Source organism: Artemia sp. Qi Xiang Cuo, chromosome 1, assembly GCF_049724085.1.
Source record: "Artemia sp. Qi Xiang Cuo chromosome 1, ASM4972408v1, whole genome shotgun sequence".
Lineage (NCBI taxonomy): Eukaryota > Metazoa > Arthropoda > Branchiopoda > Anostraca > Artemiidae > Artemia > Artemia sp. Qi Xiang Cuo.
Genome location: NC_142794.1, coordinates 38,801,860 through 38,823,717, shown reverse-complemented (window position 1 = coordinate 38,823,717; position 21,858 = coordinate 38,801,860). Strand labels below are relative to the sequence as shown.

Here is a 21,858-nt window from a genome sequence, read left to right as displayed (position 1 = left end):
AGCACCTGGAGTCTTATGATTCTTTAATCCTTTTAGTACTGTTGCTAATTCCTCCTCACAAAACAAAATCTTTCTTCACGTCCAATATATCACAAACTTTTTCATTTTCCTCTATATTTTTTCCTGCAAATCTATCTCGGTTAAGCAAATTCTCATAATGTTTGGCCCATCTCTCTTTAGTTTTTTCCTTATCGCTAATTGTGACCCCACTCCTATCTTTAACTGGGCATAGTGTGGATTGACTACTCCCTCTCAATTTGTTAACGTGCCAGTACAATATTTTACTATTATGCCGTCTATTTGTAGCTTCCAGATCCTCGGCAATTTTATCCATGGGCTCCGCTTCACACCTCCTTAGTTCATATTTTAATGCTTTCTCCACTTTCTTTACATTTCTTTTGTTTTCATACAATTTATCACTCAGATAATTCTTGTACTAGTCCTTTCTCCTTCTTATTAAACATAAAGCTTTTTCACTTATATTCTTAGCTGCAGTTCTAGCTTTCTTCCATAATACACCTTTCATAACTTTAAAAATTGTTTTTCTAAGATTATTCCAATCATCTTCCATAATGTAAGGTTTTACACTCTTAAGTTCAGTATTCAAATGTTCCTGGAAAGTTTATATCAAGTTCTCCTCCTGGAGTCTATCCACATCATAACGTCCCGGTAGATAGTTACCCTTCAGATATATCAGCTTTAAATTAACCCTTGACACTACTAGATTGTGATCTTTATTTTTAACATCAATAACACCACTACTATATACCTTTGTATCTTGTATTGATCCTGCCAGTCTTCGGGTTACTATAACATAATCAATAAGGTTAGCTGTCTTACCATCATTTGAATACCATGTTAACTTATGGGTCATTTTATGACCAATTACTGTATTGCTTATAACTAGATTGTTATACCTACAAAAATGCAAAAGTCTGTAGCAATTGCTGTTTTTTTTTTCGTACACCAAATTTACCCAGGCTGAGAGACCATCTATCCCTATTTCTACCAACCTGGGCGTTAAAATTTCTCAGTAATAACATCATATTTCTACCTGGGACCCTGTCTATTGTCTCCTGTAACTGTAGGTAAAATTCATCTGAGTCAATAGTATCTCCTTCAGTCGGTTCTACAGGGGCGTATACTACTATAGCTAATACCCCGAATTTTTTAGTCATGAAATGAGCAATTATTATTCTATCATTAATCCCTTCTGGGCCTAAACAAGACTTAGCGGCTTCCTTATTCATCATGAGCCCTACTCCCTGTCTATGTACCCCATCCTTCCTGTCTGATTAAACAAGTTCTATATCACCGAATTTCATGCTTCCTACCCCTGGTGTATGAGTTTCTGAAATTCCTAATAAATCCAACTCGAATCGTCTGAATTCGTCAGTCAAAATGTCGTTACGATAGTCATTTTTTAATGTCGTAACATTCCAAGTTCCAATTTTCATGTTCTTCAAATCATTGAAATTATTTTCGCCTCAGGAAAAGCAATGATCCCGGATACCAATGCAGGACGGGGATCACATATCTTCTCAAGTCTACACCAAAGTGCTTAAACCGGCTTAGAACCGGACAGCAAAAGTCCCTGGGACCTCCATGAATGGAGGATTTGTGCAATCATGGGCCCATCTTGGTCACAACATGGTTTTTAGCACTTGGCAATGCTCTTCTATCAACAAGCGTCGAAATCCTTCACAGACAGTCTCAAGCCTATTACCTCTGACTCATTATATATTCATGCCTACAATTACACAAACGTGGAGGCAACCTATAATAGATAAATTTGTTAGGAAGAGGTTTTTCAGCCCAAAAGTGCCCATCAAAACATACCAAGCCCAGAAAAATTGTCCATTAGTCAGAATCCCGTGCGAATGCTGTGTCGTTTACTAGGCTATAATTTCCTCGAGGAGCGCCACTCCTCTAGTAGAAATGGAGTTGACCGCAAGGTCCCCAGTCTTGCAGGTACCCCGAAAAGGTTGAGGCAGCCCTTTTCAGAGGCCGTTGTCCATAGATCAGGATCTTACGCCCTGCCACAGATGTCCTCCTATAGAGGATCCTCCCACGATGGTGTTCTGTATCACCATGCAATGTAACCCATTACCGGGAGAAGGTTTGCAACTCATGGGACTTGTGGACAAACCAGTGGGCCCTTTTGAGTGTACATTTGAGGGGCCTTCTTCCCCCTCCACCTCTATTTATGACCGCGGGCGAGGGTGCCCCAGTCATCCTCCACCGAAAGATTCTCCAGAGTAACCCCCTCCTCTAGCCCCCCCTCCCTCCAGAAAAAAATCCTTCCTAAAAATGTCTGTATACTTCCCAATAACCAATAAATAATGCTGGCAAGTCCGGCGCCCCCTTCATGGCAATTTCCCTTCCCCCATGAAAACTTCCTTCATGGATAGATCCTCCAACATAACCCCCGACCCCCCCCCCCCACTACCAGAAAAAAAACCTGAAAACTTCTGTATACTTCCCAATAATCAATACTATATGTTAACATTGGGTAAAGTTTATAACTTTTAGCTCTCCCCCTGGGGACTTCGGGGGATTAAGTCATCCTAAAAGACATATTTATTATATTTTCGACCAAGCTGAACAAATTGGCTATCTCAAAATTTTGATCGGGTGACTTCGAGAAAAAAATAAACGTGGGAGGGGGCCTAGTTGCCCTCCATTTTTTTTGGTCACTTAAAAAGGGAACTAAAACTTTTAATTTTCGTTCCAATGAGCCCTCCCACGATATTTTAGGACCACTGGGTCGATACGATCCCCCCTGGGGAAAAAACAACAACAAATAAACACGCATCCGTGATCTTTCTTCTGGCAAAAAATGTAAAATTCCACATTTTTGTAGATAGGAGCTTGAAACCTCTACGGTAGGGTTCTCTGATACACTGAATATGATGGTGTTATTTTCATTAAGGTTCTATAACTTTTAGGGGGCCTTTCCCCCTTTTTTGAAAATCAGCCAAATTATCTCAGGCGCGTAACTTTTGATGGGTAGCACTAAACTTGATGAAAGTTACATATTTAAAATCAGCATTAAAATCTGATTCTTTTGATGTATCTATTGGTATCAAAAACCCGTTTTCTAGAGTTTCGGTTACCACTGAGCCGGGTCGCTCCTTACTTACAGTTCGTTACCACGAACTGTTTGATATGAAAAACCTAATATGGGGAATCCATTCCCATATGATGACGAAGTATTTCTTTGTGTGGTAAAATAAAGAGAACTGAAAGGGGAAAAAACAAAATTACCATTTAAGATTCAATTTTCGCTTAGCGACCAACTATTTAATATTAAAACAAAAGAAAAGAAAACTAGGAAACAATAAAGAAATTTAAGACAAGGCTTAAACAAAAAATGGAATCTAAGAAATTAAGGCACGAGAGTTCATTTAGAAGTTGAAAACCATTTATTTTGCGCAGAAAAAAATGGAGAGAAGTAAAAAAGAGACTAAAGACGTAAAAACGAGGTTTAATTTAAAAATTTAGTTTACAGTAGTAGACACTGAACTTTTGAGAGACCTTCAAAAGAAGCTTAGACGGAAAAAGACTTCCTGGACCCATTGAGGAAAACTACAGATGATCTTAAAATAGAATTGAATTAATTACAACGGGTCGCGGAAAAGTTGAGAGGCACTGAATTTTACACTTTAGTACTAAGCCCTCTAGAAAAGCTGTAACCAGGGTAAGTGTTACCGAGTTTTAACCCCCCCTCCTAAATATTTCTGATTCGTAAAAAAGTAACATAAATCCGTATAAATAAGTTTTTGAAAAATATAATACCCCCCTCCCCCTCCTCCCAACCAAAATGCTGGATGCGCCCTTACCCCCTACTCAATAAAAACTGAAAATAAAGAATCTAAAAAAGCTTTTGAAAGTGTAGAACTTCTGTTTAAAATGTGTTTAATGCACTAACCCAAACAATCAGAAAAAAAAATAATAAGGAAAACAGTCTTAAGAAAACATGAGCATAGTCATAGACAAGTCCCAAGCACAAAACTTAGACGTATTAAGAAAAAAGAAATATTTTTATATAGGCCTAAGTACCACTACTGGCATGCATTGTTGTAGTAATATTTACAAAAAAAAATCAAGGTCTTTACAAAAGTAAAAAAATCAATATTATGTTAGCCAAACTTTGTCGCAAAGTAATATAGGGGAATTTAGTGACAGAGTGATACAAGGATGTCTTATCTAGGGATCCTTAGATCTATTTATGAGGATATTCTGAGATACAGTGAAAATGGAAAGCATATTTAAATATATTGAAAGACAAAACTAAAGTTTAATTATAGAGAGTTGGGTTGAATTATCTTTGGGTAGAGTTTCACTGGGTTCAAGTCGTGTGAGTATATTGAGTTGTGTTGACTCCTCTTTGCTCAGACTGAACCTTTTAACTTGCTTTTGAGTCTCCAAAATACGTTTAGGACAACCGGACTTTCAAAGGCCCTCCAAATCTCAGATTTTTTTGGAATCTCATCAATCTAAAGCCAAGTCTCATGACTCAATTGATGCACATACATTTGAAATGCAATAAAGTATTGGGAATAAAATAAAGGCAAGTTATGGGTTCATTCTTCTTAAGGAAAATATTGCTTTTTGTATATGTTGCTGAAATCTCTGTCACAAAGTTCTCAGCTATGCTAAATGTGACAGTATTAAATCCATTGGTGTTGCATCCCTTTTCAGCAATTTTTTTCGCTTAAATCAATCAAAGGTTCTTATGCCTGTTTCTGTTATTCAGACTTCAAAACTATGCAAATTTGGAAGTGCTATAAACTTAGGAATTTTTTAGCCTACATTTAAAATATCATTTAGACTTCTGTTTACTATGGCCCAGGGCTCCTCTATATTTAACACTTCATTTAGGCTTCTGTTTACTATGGCTCAGGGGTAGCCTATATTTAGAGCTGCGATCTAAATTATCTGCGATCTATATTAATGCGATCTTTATTTAAGATCAGCTGTTTTTGACAGAACAGTCAACAGCAATTTAGATTCTTTTAAATTTCGGTCTACATTTCATAATCTTTTTTCTCTAATTCCCAATTTCTTTCTTTTCCTAAACTCAATGAGCTAAATTATAAATTACCATCCTGCAGGGAATTAACCCAAAATCTAAAAGGAGGAACTTGAACTTTTAATTTTTACGTCGTGAAATAGGAGAATTTCAATAAGAAAAATTGAAAATACTTAATCTAAAGGTGAGTCCAGCAATATCCTTGAAACTTGTAATTAGGTATTGACTGTATTGTTACAAATACCAAAAAAACATGTAGATACAAATTCTCCTTTGCTTTTTCCTCTTGACCATGAAAGCTAATTAAACAACCAGTGAATATATTAATATATTTATTAATATATAATATATATAATATATTTACCAATAAATAACTATAACATTGCAAATAACCTTAACAGAGAGCATATCGCATATAAGTTAGGGATAACTGAATAAATTATATAACATTATTAAACAAATAAATAAAAAATCGGTATACCAGATTCCAAAGAGGAGAAAACACTCATCTCTGGAATACTACTACTGCTAAAAACTCACTGTAATGCCTTTTCGCCTTAGGCGAACATTTCTTCGGACGCTCCTTCTCCGCCCCAATGCTATTCAATGCTTTCAGTGCTCCTTTTGCCCCTTCCTTGAACTTTCAGTTTCCTCCAAATCCTTTCTTATGACCATTTCAAACTTTAGTCGGAGACGGCCTGATTTTCGTAGATGGCCAAGAAGGACAGTCTTTGGCGATCTGTCATCCTTTATCCGAAAATGTGACCCAGCCATCTTAACCTTTTTGTCATTATAGCCCTAACAAGTGGGATCGAACAACATTTTTTGTACAGCTTGTTGTTTGGTCAAGCGATCGCCCAAGACTACCCTTACACAATTCTTCTGGACATCATTTAACATAACTGTCTCAGTCTAAGTGCCCGTCTTTCAGAACCAAGCTTGACCATTGTCCTTATCGTGGCTTCTAATTTTGTAATATTAGTTCCCAGTCTTATCTTCCTATTCTTCCAAACTTTTTTCAACTGTTAAAAATCATCCTGCGCCTTGGTTATTCTACTTTTTATATCTTGATTGCATCCACCATCTTTACTAATAATACTACCCAGGTAGGTGAAGCTATCCCCTTACTCAATTTTCTCGTTACCTACCATTGCCGCTTCACCCTCATTTAATCCTAGTCTAAGTGACATAATCTTATGAACATTATTTAGCTCTCAAAACATCAAAAAACTATTCATTTGCTATCTGTTTTTACTTGGGACAATCAAATCACTTGCATAAACTAAATGCAGAAAGTTTTACCTTTCCGTTTGAGTCATGTTCTCTCTTAGCCTTCGCAGTGTCCATTAGGACCAATTTCATCAAAATAATTTGTATAAGCGGGGATAGAACAGAACCCTGCTTAACTCTTGATTCCAAATTAAACTGAATTCTTACATTACTTCTGACCTTAAGTGCAATAGTGTGATTCTAGTACTGAGCATTAATTATTTCAGTGGACTTATCTGGTATTCCGTAACCAGACAGGACCAATAAAGCTTATTTTATCAGATGGATCATATACCTCTTTATAATCTATAAAAGTTAAGGCTAAAAGGGTCTGATAATTCAGACACGTCTCAACCAAGACCGCCACGTTTGAGTGGGAAGGGGGACCCCTCCCCCCCAATATTTTGGTCACTCGGTAAAAAAAAAATCGGTAAATTTTTCTGACGCCGCTAAAATTCTTTGTTCGGTTCAATAAAGACCACGACAATACTGACATTTTTTCTGCATAAATTTTGATCTTGATTGGTAAACACAGTAGTTTTACCGACTCCTGACATGATTTTACAGATGACACCACGACTTTCTATATGGTTAAATAATCAGTATTAAAAAAGTGACGTGATATGTACTGAAATCTAAATCTCGGTTGGTAAATGCAGCGGTTTTACCGACTCATGCAGTGATTTTATGTATTGTATTCGAAACGGACGTTATACAAATTATATTGACAAAAAACATTCGGTAGAAATGGCCAGTCAGTCGGTAAAATCTCTTGCTCCTTCCCCCCCCCCCCCAAACATTTTGGCTAGTAACGATAGTGGTCTCAACTATTAATCTGTAAGAGTAAAAAAGGGACCGAGGCAGCCTCTTTTTTTCTTAAATCGCATTGTTCTCAACTTAAAAACTGCATTTATAATATCCAGTGGTGTCACTTGGCGGAGGCTTTTTTGAATTTTCTTTGAAAATTTGAAAAACTGGCAAATTTGCTCTCCCCCTCCCTCTAGACTTTAAAAAATATATTCCCCACTCCCTCCCTAAAAAAAGTCTTAATATACCAATACAGTATCTTACTATTATGCCGTCATGCTGCATTCTTCAGATCCTCGACAGTTTTATCCTTGGTTAACATGTCATATATCTCCTGAATTCATACTTGAATGCCTTCTCTACTTCCAATACTTTTCTCTTTTTCCCATGTGATCTGTCACTCAGGAACTCTTTCTGCAAACCCCTTCTCTCTTCTGCCAAGCTTTAAGTGTTTCCATTGATAATTTTCCTAGCTGTGTTTCTAACTTTCCTCCCTAAGACATCTTCTGTTGCTTCAAAAACTGTTTTCTTTCAATTATTCCATCCATCTTATAAATTTTCGAATTCTAAACTTTCTATTTTCAGATCCTACTGAATTTCTCTAATTCTCATTCTTGAGTTTGTCAATTTCATTACTAACATTTGTAGTTTTTGTTTACATTTGGTTTAATTTTTAATATTTTAGTGATTTTTGTGTTTTCTTATCCCCTTTACTTGCCCTCCAGGTCGCTAAGATGTAGTGATTGTCGTGCTCATATTTTGTTTGTACTTGCTTTATCTTTAAAGTCAATGCCAGACTTTTTCTGCTCTGTTCTATTGTGACGGAAGCTGAAAAAAGCGCCCCTCCCCCATTTTGTAAACTTTTTTCAAGTTAAAAGCTACTATCTTTTCTGAATTCAACTACCGCCATCTTTTTCCAGGACTTACTATGGCGTTTGTTAGAGCATCTTGAAAGTTATTTTGGATGCTTAGTTGGATCAAACGTTTATATTACACCACCTGGCACCCAGGGACTCGCTCCTCATTACGATGACGTCGAGGTTTTTATTCTTCAGCTAGAAGGTTCAAAGCATTGGAAGCTTTATAAGCCCCAGGTTGAGCTGGCGAGGTTTGTTCATTATATTTTCAACCATTTGCATGTATGCTGCCGTGCTGTGCCTCAAATAAGGATTAAAAAAAATGAGTGATCATTGCTTCATTGAAGATGATTATGGTTTAAATGATAATGGTTTAAATTACTTAACAAAGACATGAAAAAAATCTCTCAGCATGAAAACCAAGATTGTGTTACCAAGGTTGTTCCTTGGTGAAATTGTTTCCAAAGCAAATAACTTGGTATGATGACTAAAAACTAGAAAATTTATTGTTCAGCAACCAAATTGAATGCTACTAGATGTTCCACAATTTGGTTCACAATATTGTTAATTAGCCATCTAGAAAAATAACCTGCGTCATTTTTTAAGTCGAATTTGTTCCCATGATATCCTATATTCTCGTCTGTTAAAATTTTTATCGACAAGACTGCTGTTTTGTTTGTTTCTCTCTCTTTTTGTTTTATAAATGCCAAGAGTCAACCTTACTCAAGAACGTTCAGGCACAAAGGAAATTCACAAAATGTTGTTGTTTTTTTTTGAATTCCCATACTTTTTTTATTGTATTTCTGCCTGACTTTGTTTTTCCATTCGTACTTGATTGGGTGACAAAACCATGGCTCACTCAATGGGATGGAGCAGATGTCCCGCAGCCCCATCATCACTAACTGGCGTGTGCTGGTTTCGTCCATATCGCTAGCAAGTGCGATTTAAGGTAATTTAAGGTACTCAAAATATTTTTTCTCTCTCTTGTTTACTAAAGGTAAATTCTGTAGATCTTGAGTGTAACAGCTGTCTTCTCTAACAAGAAAAGTTGTTCATATGTGAAGAAACATGCCCATATTGTGTTTTGTTTTGTCCATTTTGTGTTTGTGTTTTGCTGGTACTGTGCTGGTGAAAAAATTAAAATTTATAAGTTTTTGTTGGTTACATTATGAAATTTGCAGTATGGTTATGTAAGCACCTGGGACTGAGCTTTGCTCAGTGAAGTGATTTATATATATACAAATGGTGTCTGATCTACTCTGGTGTCCCTTCAACACCCCCCAAAGCAAATGCATACCCTCTATACCCTGATTCACACAAGAAAAAGTAATTTCTGCAATTTTCCAAGACTCACTTTTTTCTTAATACAATTGAGAAGGTACTTTTTAAACTCTAGGGATCAAACCTCCGCTTCCAATTGGCCTTCTTGGCAAGTGCAAAAGCTGGGAGACCGTGTTCTAATTCTGTACTGCTTATAATAAATGCCTCAGGGTTTTATAAATGACAACAACAGAACCAAACACTTTAGTATAAAATTGAAAAGAAAGATGATTCAATGACAATAAAAACAAACAATAACAACAAAAATATTAAAACATAATAAGATGTTGCTTGATTTAATTTATTTGTTAAAATGAACAATTATTTAATTACAATTAAATTTTTAGTAATTTCAACGAGACGTTTACCACATCATCATAAGCCTTGTTTAAATTTCAAATTTTTAAAATATCCACTAAGTATTAAAATTAAAATGTACTAAAATAAAATCATAACTAAAAACCAAAAACGCTGAATAGCCTAGATCAATTTGATGTGACAAGAATTTTGGAGTAGGAATCTTTGGCTGCCTTCCAATGAGACTTTGTGTTGGGCGTTTTTAGTCATTTGTCCAGGTTAGAAATTTTTTCGCGTAGTCAGTTGGGGATGCAGTTTTTTGTCACGTCCAGCTGTACGGCCCCATTAGTTTTACAGCCAACAGCTCTGCTTTCAGACAAACTATGTCTCCTGAGACTTGCCTGGTCTCACAATTCCGTTTTACACTCTGTTTCTTGTGCGTTCAATGGTTAAAATACGTTGTTTTTTTTATGCTCGTTATACATGTATTAATTTTTTTTAACTTTTTCCACTAAAGAAATGTTTCAAAGAAAAGTAAAGAGCTACGTCAAACCAAAGATGAGCCGAAATAGAGTTAAATAATTTTTCCCAGTGTAAAACTACTATAGATCAACATCAATAAATGAAACCCAAAACAACCAGAAATTACAATAAATAACCGAGTCAAATTCAAAACGAGCAGAAACTAAAATGTGTGTTGACGCCCTCACCCCATGCCTTCTGAAGACCAGAACGTAATTTGCACTTTACTGAAAACAATCCTTATTTTTAGCTATGTGTTTTTATTTCTTATAATATCGAAAAAAAGAAAAAAAAATCACCACCATAACCAAGACTACTGCAAAAAAAACGAAAAAAAAAACTGACCGTGGATTGATAGACTGATATTCATTCCTGAATGTTTTAATAATATTTATTGAAGTAAAAAAAAATAGAAAACCTTTAAAATATATTTTGTTTTCAGTAAAGTGCAAATCAGGTTCTGATCTTGAGAAGGCATGAGGGACGTCGGCCCTATTCCTCTTAGTTTCTGCTTGTTTTGAGTTTGACTCGGTTATTTATTGTAATTTCTGGGGTTTTTTTGGGTTTCATTCATTTATTGATGGTGATATATGGTAGTTTTATCCTTGGAAAATTATTTAACTCTTATTCTGCTCATCTTTAGTTGAATTAGCACTTTACTTTTCTTTGAAAAACTTCTTTTGTGGAAAAAAGTTTCTTTAAAATTAATTTATGTTCTTAATAATTGACATAGTTTTTTTCATTGATTAAGAAAAGAATATTTAAAATATTTTCGGATTTTCTGTATAATAATCCTTATTTTGGCTTACTATTTACATACTAGACAAAATTTTAAACATTTTCTAATAATATATGCCCTTTTGAAATTTGGATATTTATAGTATATTTTGATTTAGTTTCTCAACTCTCTCTGAAAAATAAAACTTGATACCATATTCTGTTTCTAATACATTGTATCTAGGCTATTTTGACAACCTGGATGCACTTACACCCTTTCGATATAGTTTAATAGTAAGAGCATATGTAGTAATAGTAATAGCCTTGAAAGTTTCAAATTGATGCCCTCGTTCGTTCTTGAGATATTGCTGAGACGTCTTATTGACAACCTGGATACACTTAAACTAGTTCTATATAGTAAAGTATTATCATTGATAGTAGCAGTAGAAGTAGCACCAAAAATGGCAGTAATATCGGTAACCTTGGAAGTTTTAACTGTGTACCCTAAGGCGTTGCTGGGATATTGCTAATGCACCCCTTTAACAACCCACATGTACATAGCGTGTTTTGATTGAATCTATCACCACCCTCGCCATTCCCTGGAAGTTTTTCTAACACCCTTAGCATTAGCAATAGTAGTAGCGATAGTAGCAAAAGTAAAAGTAGGAGCATTGGGAGTAGTATTAGTGATAACAGTAATAGCATTAGTAGTAGAAGCAGCAATATTATTCACATTGTGCCTGTTGGTCTAGTTCATCGCCCCCTCCTCATGCCCCGATAGTTCCAACTTAGTACTTTAAACTATTTCTGAGGTATTGCTGATGCACCCTTTTGGTAACCCGCATGTATAAAGTTTGTTTTGATTTAGCCCAACGTCCCACTCAACAGTCCTTGAAAGTTCCATATTAATACCATCAACAGTAGCACTACTAGCAGTAGCAGTAGTAATATTACTGCTACCTGTATTAACAGTATGTACATAGTGTATTTTTATTAGTTCAACATACCCCCTTAAAATGCCCTGAAAATTTCAACCTAATACTCTAAGCCTTCCTTGAGATACTGTTGATGTACCTTTTGGACAACCTGCATACACATAGTGTGTTTCAACTTAATTCAACACCCCCTCAGCATTTGTTGAAATTTTCTCCTTATTATTCTCAGCCTTAGAAGTAGTATTAACAGTGGTAGTAAAAGCAGCAGTAGTTGTATGCATATAGTACCTTTTGGTTGTTTCAATATTTCACCCAGCATGTACTTAAAGCTTCAACTTAGTAAGATAAGCTGTTCCTGGGATATAGCTGTTACGCCGTTTTAATAACCTGAATCGGCATAATGTAATACAATTTGGTTTAAGACTCTCCTCAACATTCCCTCTAAAGTTTCATCGTAATATCCTTAGCTTCAGTAGTACTGCTAGTAATAGTAGCCGTAGTAGCAGTAGTATTAATTGTTGTAGTAGCTTAGTAGTAGCAGTAGTAATACCATTTGTAGTAGAAGTAATAGTAGCATGCATATAGTGCCTTTTGTTTAGTTCAACATCCCCCTTAACATGCCCTGAATGTGTCAACTTAATACCCTAGACCAGTGGTTCTCAAACTTATTTAGACACTGTACCCCTTTTACCTACAAAACATTTTAGGTACCCCTTCTCAGTTGCCGATACTAAGTAAACTATAGCTAAACTATATACTATAGCAGCCGCATACCCCCTAAAAACTTTTGCGCAACCCTAAGGGGTACGAGTACCACAGTTTGAGAACCACTGCCCTACGCCCTTCTTGGGATATTGCTGATACACTCTTTTGACAACCTGCATGCCAAGAGTATGTTCTGATTTAGTTCAACATCCCCCTAAATATTTTCTGGAAATTTCACCTTCATACGCTTAGCCTCAGTAAAATTTGTGCTCGTTGCAGTAGTAAATTTTTTAATAATAGTGACAACATGCACGTAGTGCCTTTGGTTAGTTCAAAATCCGCCTCAACGCAACCTGAAAGATTTAACTTAATGCTATAAGTTGTTACTGAGATATTACTAGTACATCATTTTGACAATTTACATACTCCTACTCTGTTTTAATTCAGTTCATCATCCCCCTAAACATTCCGTGAAAACTTCACCTTAAATCCTTAGCTTCAGTAGTAGCAATAACTGTAGTAGTAGTTGTAGTTCTAGTAGCAGTATGCGTATAACACCTTTTATTTTTTTCAACATTCTACTCAACAGATGCTGAAAGTTCCAACTTAATACCCTAAACAGTTCCTGGGACATTGCTGGTGCGTCTTTTTCACAACCAACAAGGACAAAGTGTGTTTTGATTTAGTTTAACGTCTTCTGAACAATAGAAGTCAAAATAGAAGCAGGAGCTGTAGTAGTAGAAGTGTCAGTAGTAGTAGTAGTTGTTGTAGTAGATTTAATAGTTTGCATATGTTGCCTTTTCGTCAATTGAGCATCCCCTGCATCAATTCCTGGAAGTTCCAATTTATACCCTAAGCATTTAGCTAAACTTTTCCATCAATATACCCTGAAATTTTCACACTCATACCCTTAGCCTTAGTGCTAGTAGAAGTCATAATAGCAGTAGTAGTAGTAGTAGCTATAAAAGTAGTAGTAGTATGCACATATTGCTTCTTGGTCAGTTGAAAATCCCTCTCGTCATGACCTGGAAGTTTCAACTTAATCCATTAAGCCTTTCCTAAGATATTGCTGATGTGCCCTTTTGACAACCAGTATGCATATAGTGTGTTTTCATTTTGTTCAACTTCCCTCTCAAAATTTCCTGCGATTTTCATCTTAATATCCTCATCCTTAGTAATCAACTTAGAAATAGCTGTTGTAAGAGCAATAGTAGTAGTGGTTGTGGTTGGGAGTAGTAGCAGTAATAATAGTAGTAGTAGTAGTTGTAGTAGCGAGCACATTTTTTCCTTTTGGTAAATTGATCATCCCCACATCCTTCCCCTAAAGTTCTAAGTCATTCCTAAGATAGGCCCTTTTACCAACCTGCAGGCACATATTGTGTTTAGATTTAGTTCAACATTCCCTGAAAGCTTTACCTGAATGGTCTTGGCCTTATTGGACACAATAGGTCAAACATGCCCCCCCCCCTTTCCAGATAACAAATATTATTTAAACACTGGACGCATTGCATAACTTACAACCCTTGTCCCAAGGGCTGCGGGGGGGGGGTGCTGGTCAACCTCAGAGACATAGTTTTCCGACCTTTAAACTATGCTGAACAATATGACTGTCTTAAAATTTTGATCGGATGTCTTAGGGGGGAGAAGGTGCGTTTGAGGGGGCCTGGTTTCCCTCCAATAACGTTTGATCCTAAAATAGTGCACTAGAACCTTCAATTTCCAATTGAATGAGCCCCTTCCGAAGTTTCTATGACAACTTCTTTCAAGCAAAGTGCCTTAATGGAAAAAAATACATTGTGTTCACTTCGCTCTTTCAGGCAGCGCTATTCCGCTGCCTGATATCTTTCCGAGTCGTTTAAGAAATAGATGGTTTCCTCTGTATGACAGTTAAATATAATTTGGGGTATTCACCAATAGAATTAATATTGTCCATTTTAAGGAGGATTTGAGGTCTTTATTTTGGAGTTAATGTGGTCATTTTCTTCAAGTTTAACTTTCGCTCGGTCTCATATACATATATTCGCCTCTCCCTGTTTTAAATAAAATAAGTTAGATAAAATAAAAAGTTGCAAAAGTTGATAAATTTGCCTAGAAAGAAAATGCAACGCAAATGCTTTGGGTACCATTCGACGCGGGAAAAAATGTTGAATTTTATACCAAAACTTGATATTACTTTTGTAATTTATTTCCATTTCTAATTTGACCTTTAAAATATTCTTTTTATTTGGAAAGAGATGCACAAAGTCTTTACCCAGATTTTGATTATTTTATGACAGTTGAATACAATTAGGTGGTATTCACCTCATGTACTAATATACCAGATATCTTTGTATTGGAGTTAATATGGGTCATTTCTTCAAGTTTAACTGATCGATTTCATATACATATATTTGCCCCTCCCTCGTGTAAATAAAATAAGTTAGGACTATCAATTACAATATTGATACATTTTCATGTTAACACGTCAGTGTCAAATATGATTAATATCATTAATGAACCGAAAACATTAATAGCCTTTGGATTTTGCGAACTTAAAAGAGCCGCTCTATTGTTTTCCTCCTCAGACAGCCTGACAAATTTGTTTGCGAAAAAAAATACAAACACGGTCTTTGATATTATCAATCATTGAATTGATAAGTTTAAAGGCTAATTTGTCATTCTAAAATGTAACTAATATTATTATAATACTAAAAATCCGATCACCCATTGCCAAATTACAAAAAAATCTTTTATCATCTACCTCAAAAATACAAAAAAGTGTTAGAATGAATATTTTTGATGATCAAGTTTTTAAAAAAAAGTTTTATTTTGCCTTTCCTTTTTTTATTCTGGTCCAGTATTATAATACGCTATTATATACTATACGTTCCTTTAGCAATCTCGGGATTAGAACGAAAATAATCGTTCTCTGTTAGATAGTCAAATAGGAAAGTAAGGATTTAACTATTGTATAGATTTAATAGGAACGTTTATTTTTGCGCTTAAGTTTAATTTTAATCTTTACCGAGATTTTGATTCATGAAAGAAACATGTTGCAACTCTTAAAGAAGAGTGGATCTAGTTGGGTAATTGGCCTTCTCATAAATAGTATAAGTTTTGTGGGAGCTGACGTTTTCTGCCAGGAAAACTCCCCCCTTTGGGAAATTCAAATTTCCCGAAGGGGGGAGGCATCCCTCTCAACATTTCCTTAAACTGTCGCCTTTATACTTTAATCCTTTTTGGGAGACCCAGGATCAAACATGCCTTCTTTTCTTAATAAAAGTCTTGTATGTTAACGATGAGCAACTTGCATAACTTACATCCTTTGCACCGAGGGTTGCGTGAGGGGGGGGGGGTGTCAACCATGGAGGCACATTTATTTAATCTTTTGACTAGTTTGGATAAAATGACTATCAAAAAAATTTGATCGGATGTGTTTGGGTGGAACACATCCGTAAAGAGCCCTTATCGCTCTTTACTAAAAGCAACGCTATAGTATTGACCAAAATAAACAATACGCCTCGACCCAAGTTTTGTATCGTTTATGTTTTAATGTTGTTCTTTACTTACAGTGTTTTTTTGTTTGTTTTTTTTTGTCTGAGTTTCCGTCCGTTATAGTATTATATTCATATGAGGAAATGAAAGTTAAGTCTACACACATCGGATTTTGACAAACTCTCAACGATTTTGTCACTATTTTCAACTTGATTTTTTTTTTTTTTTTTGCTTTTTTTTCAGAAGGCCAAAGGCCCTTAAAACATTTAATATTTTCCCTATGACTTGTCCTGTAAAGTATTCAGCCAAAATAGCATAAAAATCTTTAAAGGATATTGTCAAATTCTGTACAGATGAACACAGCATAAGTACTAATCCCCTTCCTAATTTGGGTACCTTTGTACCCGAATTTGGAGCGCCTTTATGGACGATTAAATCCGGTTTCAGAATTTGGTCTATTAACTATTAAATGGTTCTTTCACCCCTGTTCTGTTAAATCTTCTTCCAAATTTTAGAGTATGGCATGATTTTCTAGTATATAAGTCACATTTCTCCAGATAGTGATTCGCTCTTTATATTTTTATTTGAATATTGAACTGTCCTCAAAGGTCCATTTTAGTTTGCTTTGTTATGATAAACCAGCCTAAGTTTTTTTTTCTTTTTTTTCATTTTCAGAGACTATGTTGCTAATCTTGATCCAGAAAGCTTAGGGGACCCTATTGAAGATTTTACCCTTCGGCCTGGAGATTTTCTGTATTTCCCACGTGGGACAATTCATCAAGCCTGTGCAAATGAAGGAAACCAATTCTCCACTCATATAACCATCAGCACCTATCAGCATCAGTAAGTTCTTTTAAACAAAAATAGTGGATATGAATCTAGAATTATAAATTTAGAAACATAATAGAGTGGTTCAGTTGTAAAAACTATCGACTTCATAGATGCAACAACTTTTAGATTACAGCGTACCATTCATCTGACGAAGGGCTGCCTTATCGTCATATTTACACGAAAAGAAAAACATCTTAATAGGTCTGCTGAAAGATGTTTATTTTTGGTGTATATGTTTATATGGTGTATATGTGTACATAGTGTATATGTTTGAAAAGCTGCATTTAATTTTTTTCCTTTATTGAGTATATATCATTAAAACCAATAATATTAAAGTCTTCAGGATTTTTTTTTTTTGCAGATAAAACACCGCATTGCCATGTTGATCTTTTGCAAATAAATATTATTAGTTTGGCGGAGTCTCGAAATTCTCACTAAATTGTTTCTAATTGTTATTAAAAGTCTTATTTTTTGTTTTACGGATATTCTCCAAACTTAAGTACAAGTTTAAATTTTGTATGAAAGCTGAAATTATTTACTACCTAAACTTTCTTATTGTTTGGAAAATAATTCACATTTAGGTTTAAATATATGTGTGACTTTCGTGTCCTTTGTCTGTGTAAGACAAAAAAAATCTTGAATTTTAAATCCTCGTCTTTATTTTTCATATGATTTTTCAGTTACTTGAAACGAAGTTTATATTTAACATCTTTGAAATTTTCTCACTTAGAATTTTGAAAGAGCTAAATTTGACTCTGTCAAAATTTTGAAAAGGGATAATAATTGAACCGTCATAGTATTTGGTTGGCTCTAGTCTTATGAATTTTTTGATTTTAGTGCCAAACCACGAATTGAATCTTAACTTTATATATTAATAAGGGAGATCTCGATAGATTATAGCTAATGCTCCAAAATGATTGATAATGTTTTTGAAAATTGAATATTTTTTAAAGCTAGTTTAACTAACTTGACCTTGGATTATTCGCAGTTTATGGATAGGTGACTTTCATTTGCCCAATTGAAAGTGAAATGCGCACTGCCATCTATCAATCCTGTAAGATACACATGGCTGAGTATTCGAATATCGTAATCTAATCTGTCTATGAGGTGCACAGTAAAGGGAATATACAGTAGCGACAAGTCCTTTACTCTCCATTAAAAATATTTGACACAGATCTAAAACCACAAAAGATTCATGACCCGGCCTTCTTGCACGCGCAGTGACAAATGTGTCCGATGGACACATCACGATGAGCTTATGGGAAATCTGCTTTTTTGGTGTTTTCTATTCATGACTCAATTAGCAGACTTACAAATAAACTATAAATAAGAAAAATGTAAAAAAATCGTAAGGGAGAACTTTTTTCTTTATAAGAATAAAAATTAGTAGAGGGATATTTCTACAAGTCTTTCTTTCCAAGGGGAAAGGGAAGTAATGTAAATGCTTTCTTCAGACGAATAGCAAATTTGTCTCTAAACAATAAATAGGCAAGTTGGATAATTTTATATTTATTGACAGATAGATATTTTTGAAAATTATCGAATTAAAAATTTTTACTCATTTTAGTATTGCAATTTCCAAATCACATTCAAAAATATATACTTTCCTTAATATTTAGTTATTAGAACAACTATTTTTGTTTCACAAGTTGGCCACTTGTTAAATAAAAATCGTTGACCATATATTTACCGACACCTCACGGGTATGCAACATGTTGACCATTTGTGATTTACTACTAAAAGCAAATGCAGTTTTCCCCCTATCAGGTCGGTCATAATAATCCCGAGAAGTTACCCACTTGAAAAAAAATTAAATATAGACATGACTCAGTTAGTCAACTAGTAAACTTACTACTACACTTTAATGAAGTAGAAAAATCCTAAGGAATAACTTCGTTCTCCTACATGCGAATAAAATTCGTAAAGGGGAAGTAAAGTAAATGCTTTCTTAGACGAATAACAAATGTGTTTAAATGTATTAAATCACGCCAGTTAACAATTTTTCGATAAATTAGATAATTGGATATTTATTGATAGATAGATATTTAAGAAAACTAACACACCTGATGAATTATTTGATGTTATAAATAATATGAAAAATGGTGCATCAGGAGGCGATTTTATTTCGTTGAAGGTTTTGAAGTCGATATTACCTGTTATATCTAGTCATTTTTTAGGACTGATAAATAACTGTTTAAAAGCTGGAATATTTCCCGATTGTCTAAAGTGCGCGAATGTTATCCCGATATTTAAAGGAGGGGATAAGAATTGTCTTAGTGATTATAGACCGATTTCTTTACTGCCATTTATTTCTAGAGTGTTTGAAAAGTTGATTCATAGTAGGATGGTAAGTTTTTTCGAAAAAAGACAATTTTTTAGTTCTAGTCAGTTTGGGTTTAGGAGTTATCATTCTACAGAGCATGGAGTTTTGTTTTTAACAACTTTTATTAATGATGCTTTAGACAAGGGTCTGAAGATAACTTCGATATTTTTGGATATTACTAAAGCATTTGACTCTGTTGATCATGATATACTAGTTCAAAAGCTATATAGTAGTGGTATACGTGGTGATTTTTTAAATGTGATAGTTAGTTTTCTTAGTGGAAGGACTCAGCGTGTCGTGATGGATGGAGTTACGTCTAAAATTGAATATATTTCGATTGGAGTACCTCAGGGTTCCGTTTTGGGCCCTTTGTTGTTTTTGGTTTATATAAATGAACTTTGTAGAGCTTCAAGTAATGTGTCTTGTTCTTTAGACCTTGATAATTACGGTACTAAAGGAATTCTATCATGTTTTGCTGACGATGCCTAATTCACTGTAGCGGCTAGAACTGAGAATGAGCTGATGACTATGTTGAAACAAGGTATTTCTTCGATTGAAAAGTGGATGCGATTATATAAATTGAAACTGAATCATAATACGTCGAATTTTTTGATTTATGGTAGAATTACTGGACATTATCCATGGATTAATAATATAGAAGTAGGGCACCATACTATTGTAAGATCTACTAGTACTAGATACCTTGGTGTTATAATTGATGAAAGCCTTAGTTTTAAAGACCATATTGCATCTGTTAACAGCAAATTGTCTCGTAATATTGGTATTATGCGTAAACTTAGGTATCTTTTTCCGTGTGAAATTCTGAGAATGTTGTATTTTTCTATGGTTCACCCATATCTCATTTACTGTTGTATGGTTTGGTCGAAAACATTCGTAACTCACCTTCATCCGCTCTGCGTAACACAGAATATGGCAATTAGAGTTCTTTATGGTAATCAATTTGACCTATCTGTATTGGTGAGGCATCTTTACAGCAAGTATAAAATTCTACCGTTGGCAGGAATATGTGTATTCTATAATGCTCTGTTTATGTTTAAATATTTAGCTTCGGAGTTACCATCATGTTTTTCAGGAATGTTTAGTCTTGCGTGTACTACTCACGATCATTTGACACGATCTTCTCAGTTGGTGCGAAGACCAGCTATGGTCACGTCTAGGTCTAGGTTTTCAATTCGCCATGTTGTTCCGTTAGTTTGGGAGAGTTTGCCAGAGGATTTGAGGAATGATGGGGGTTTGCAGGATTTTCGTAAGTCGCTAAAGAACCATTGTTTTGATGTGTATATTTTGAATGGATTAGTCCACGCCACTTAAGTTTTGTTTTTGAGGAGGGCTTAGTTGCAGCTGAATATGATTATAGTTATTATAATTTTTTTGGGTGTTGTTTGGAGGTTCGTTGGTTTTCGGGTCCGGTAAGTTGAGCTCTAATTTTTTTTTTATTTTATTTTTTTTTTTCTCTCTATTTTTTTTTTTTTGTTTTTGTTTTTTTGTTTTTTTTTCTTTTTTTTTCTGTCTTTTTTTTTGGTTTGTTGGTTTTTTGATTTATTATGAGGGTTTTCTCCCGCACAAGCATTGCTTAAGGGAATCGATGATGTATATATTTTTTTTTTTAAATAAACCCAATGTTACTTATCACCACGGTTTCTTCCGCTGCTTTTGCAGCCATCAACAATGCATCTCCTAAATGTAATTACCCTGTGATCTGATTGAATGCCAAGTAGTATTTGAACAGAGGTTCTGACGTATATGCTCAGTGTCTAATAAATGCACGGTATGAAATGTGTGTCATGTTTGGAAAAAGAAGTCGCTGCTGGTATATCCTTATACTTAAGATCCTCCCCCCCCTCATCATGCTTTAAAAACTACACGAAGGCGACGTAACCTAAATTCATAAAGTTTCTTTGACATTTTTCAGATTTCTCCTAAACTGCACTGGAATTTTTGCATTTTTTTTTATTTTTAAATATTTTTCTTTGTTTGATCGTAAACTGGATTAGAGTACAACTATAAAGACTGAAAAAACAATCCCTTTTTCGCAGATTTAAAACTTACTCGCTTGGCAATTATAAATGGTAAAACTAATGATCTTTCTACCGACGTTGCTCCGGTGTCACTAATTTTACTATCTCTAAAAAAAAAAACACTATTCACTTCCGAGGTCACAGCTATAATAGGCCTGTTTCTTAGGACTAAGATCTTACATCTAAGGTCTTGCATGTTTCTGCAAAGATTATCGTTTTTAACTCATCTTGGTTCTAAGATCTTACAACTCACTGATGTTAGCAAAAAGTGTGAAGAACGCCATTTTTCTGCGTATAGAACAATGATGAGAGAACTTTGATGATATACTCATCATTGTTCTCAGACCGCTGATCAGAGCAGAATGATGAAAGACGTTTGCATAAAAACGACAAAACATGTAAGATGTTAATTCAAAGATTTCACTTTTAAGTGTTTTCTAACAAAAGATGTAAGATCTTAGCACATTGATGAGTGAAAAAGAAGCTATAATATACGGTTGTTTTTTCTATGTTCGATCCCTTATTCGCAAGAAATGGTATTTCCTTAGAAAGGCTTGCTATAAAACAAGGTTTTCATTTCAGAAGGAAATTAGAACTTCACGAGGAAATCTCTGAGGAATTTCGTCAAAACCCCGTGCCATGTATACTACATATTCTAAGAACGAAACGTCAGTAGAAACATCAGTTGAAAGTATCAATGCAATTTCAAAATTAAAATTCAGTCATT

General features: G+C 34.8%; 1 protein-coding gene across 2 annotated transcripts in view; it reads left to right on the top strand.

Annotated features, from left to right (window-relative positions):
* The window catches only part of LOC148956290 (ribosomal oxygenase 2-like), a 58,822-nt gene that overhangs the window by 5,423 nt on the left and 31,541 nt on the right, over positions 1 to 21,858 (top strand). For both annotated transcript variants that reach the window (XM_089102670.1, XM_089102590.1), the window contains exons 3-4: positions 8,032 to 8,219; positions 16,614 to 16,781. In XM_089102670.1, the coding sequence (XP_088958796.1) occupies positions 8,032 to 8,219; positions 16,614 to 16,781 (356 nt within the window). The remainder of the gene's footprint in view (positions 1 to 8,031; positions 8,220 to 16,613; positions 16,782 to 21,858) is intronic.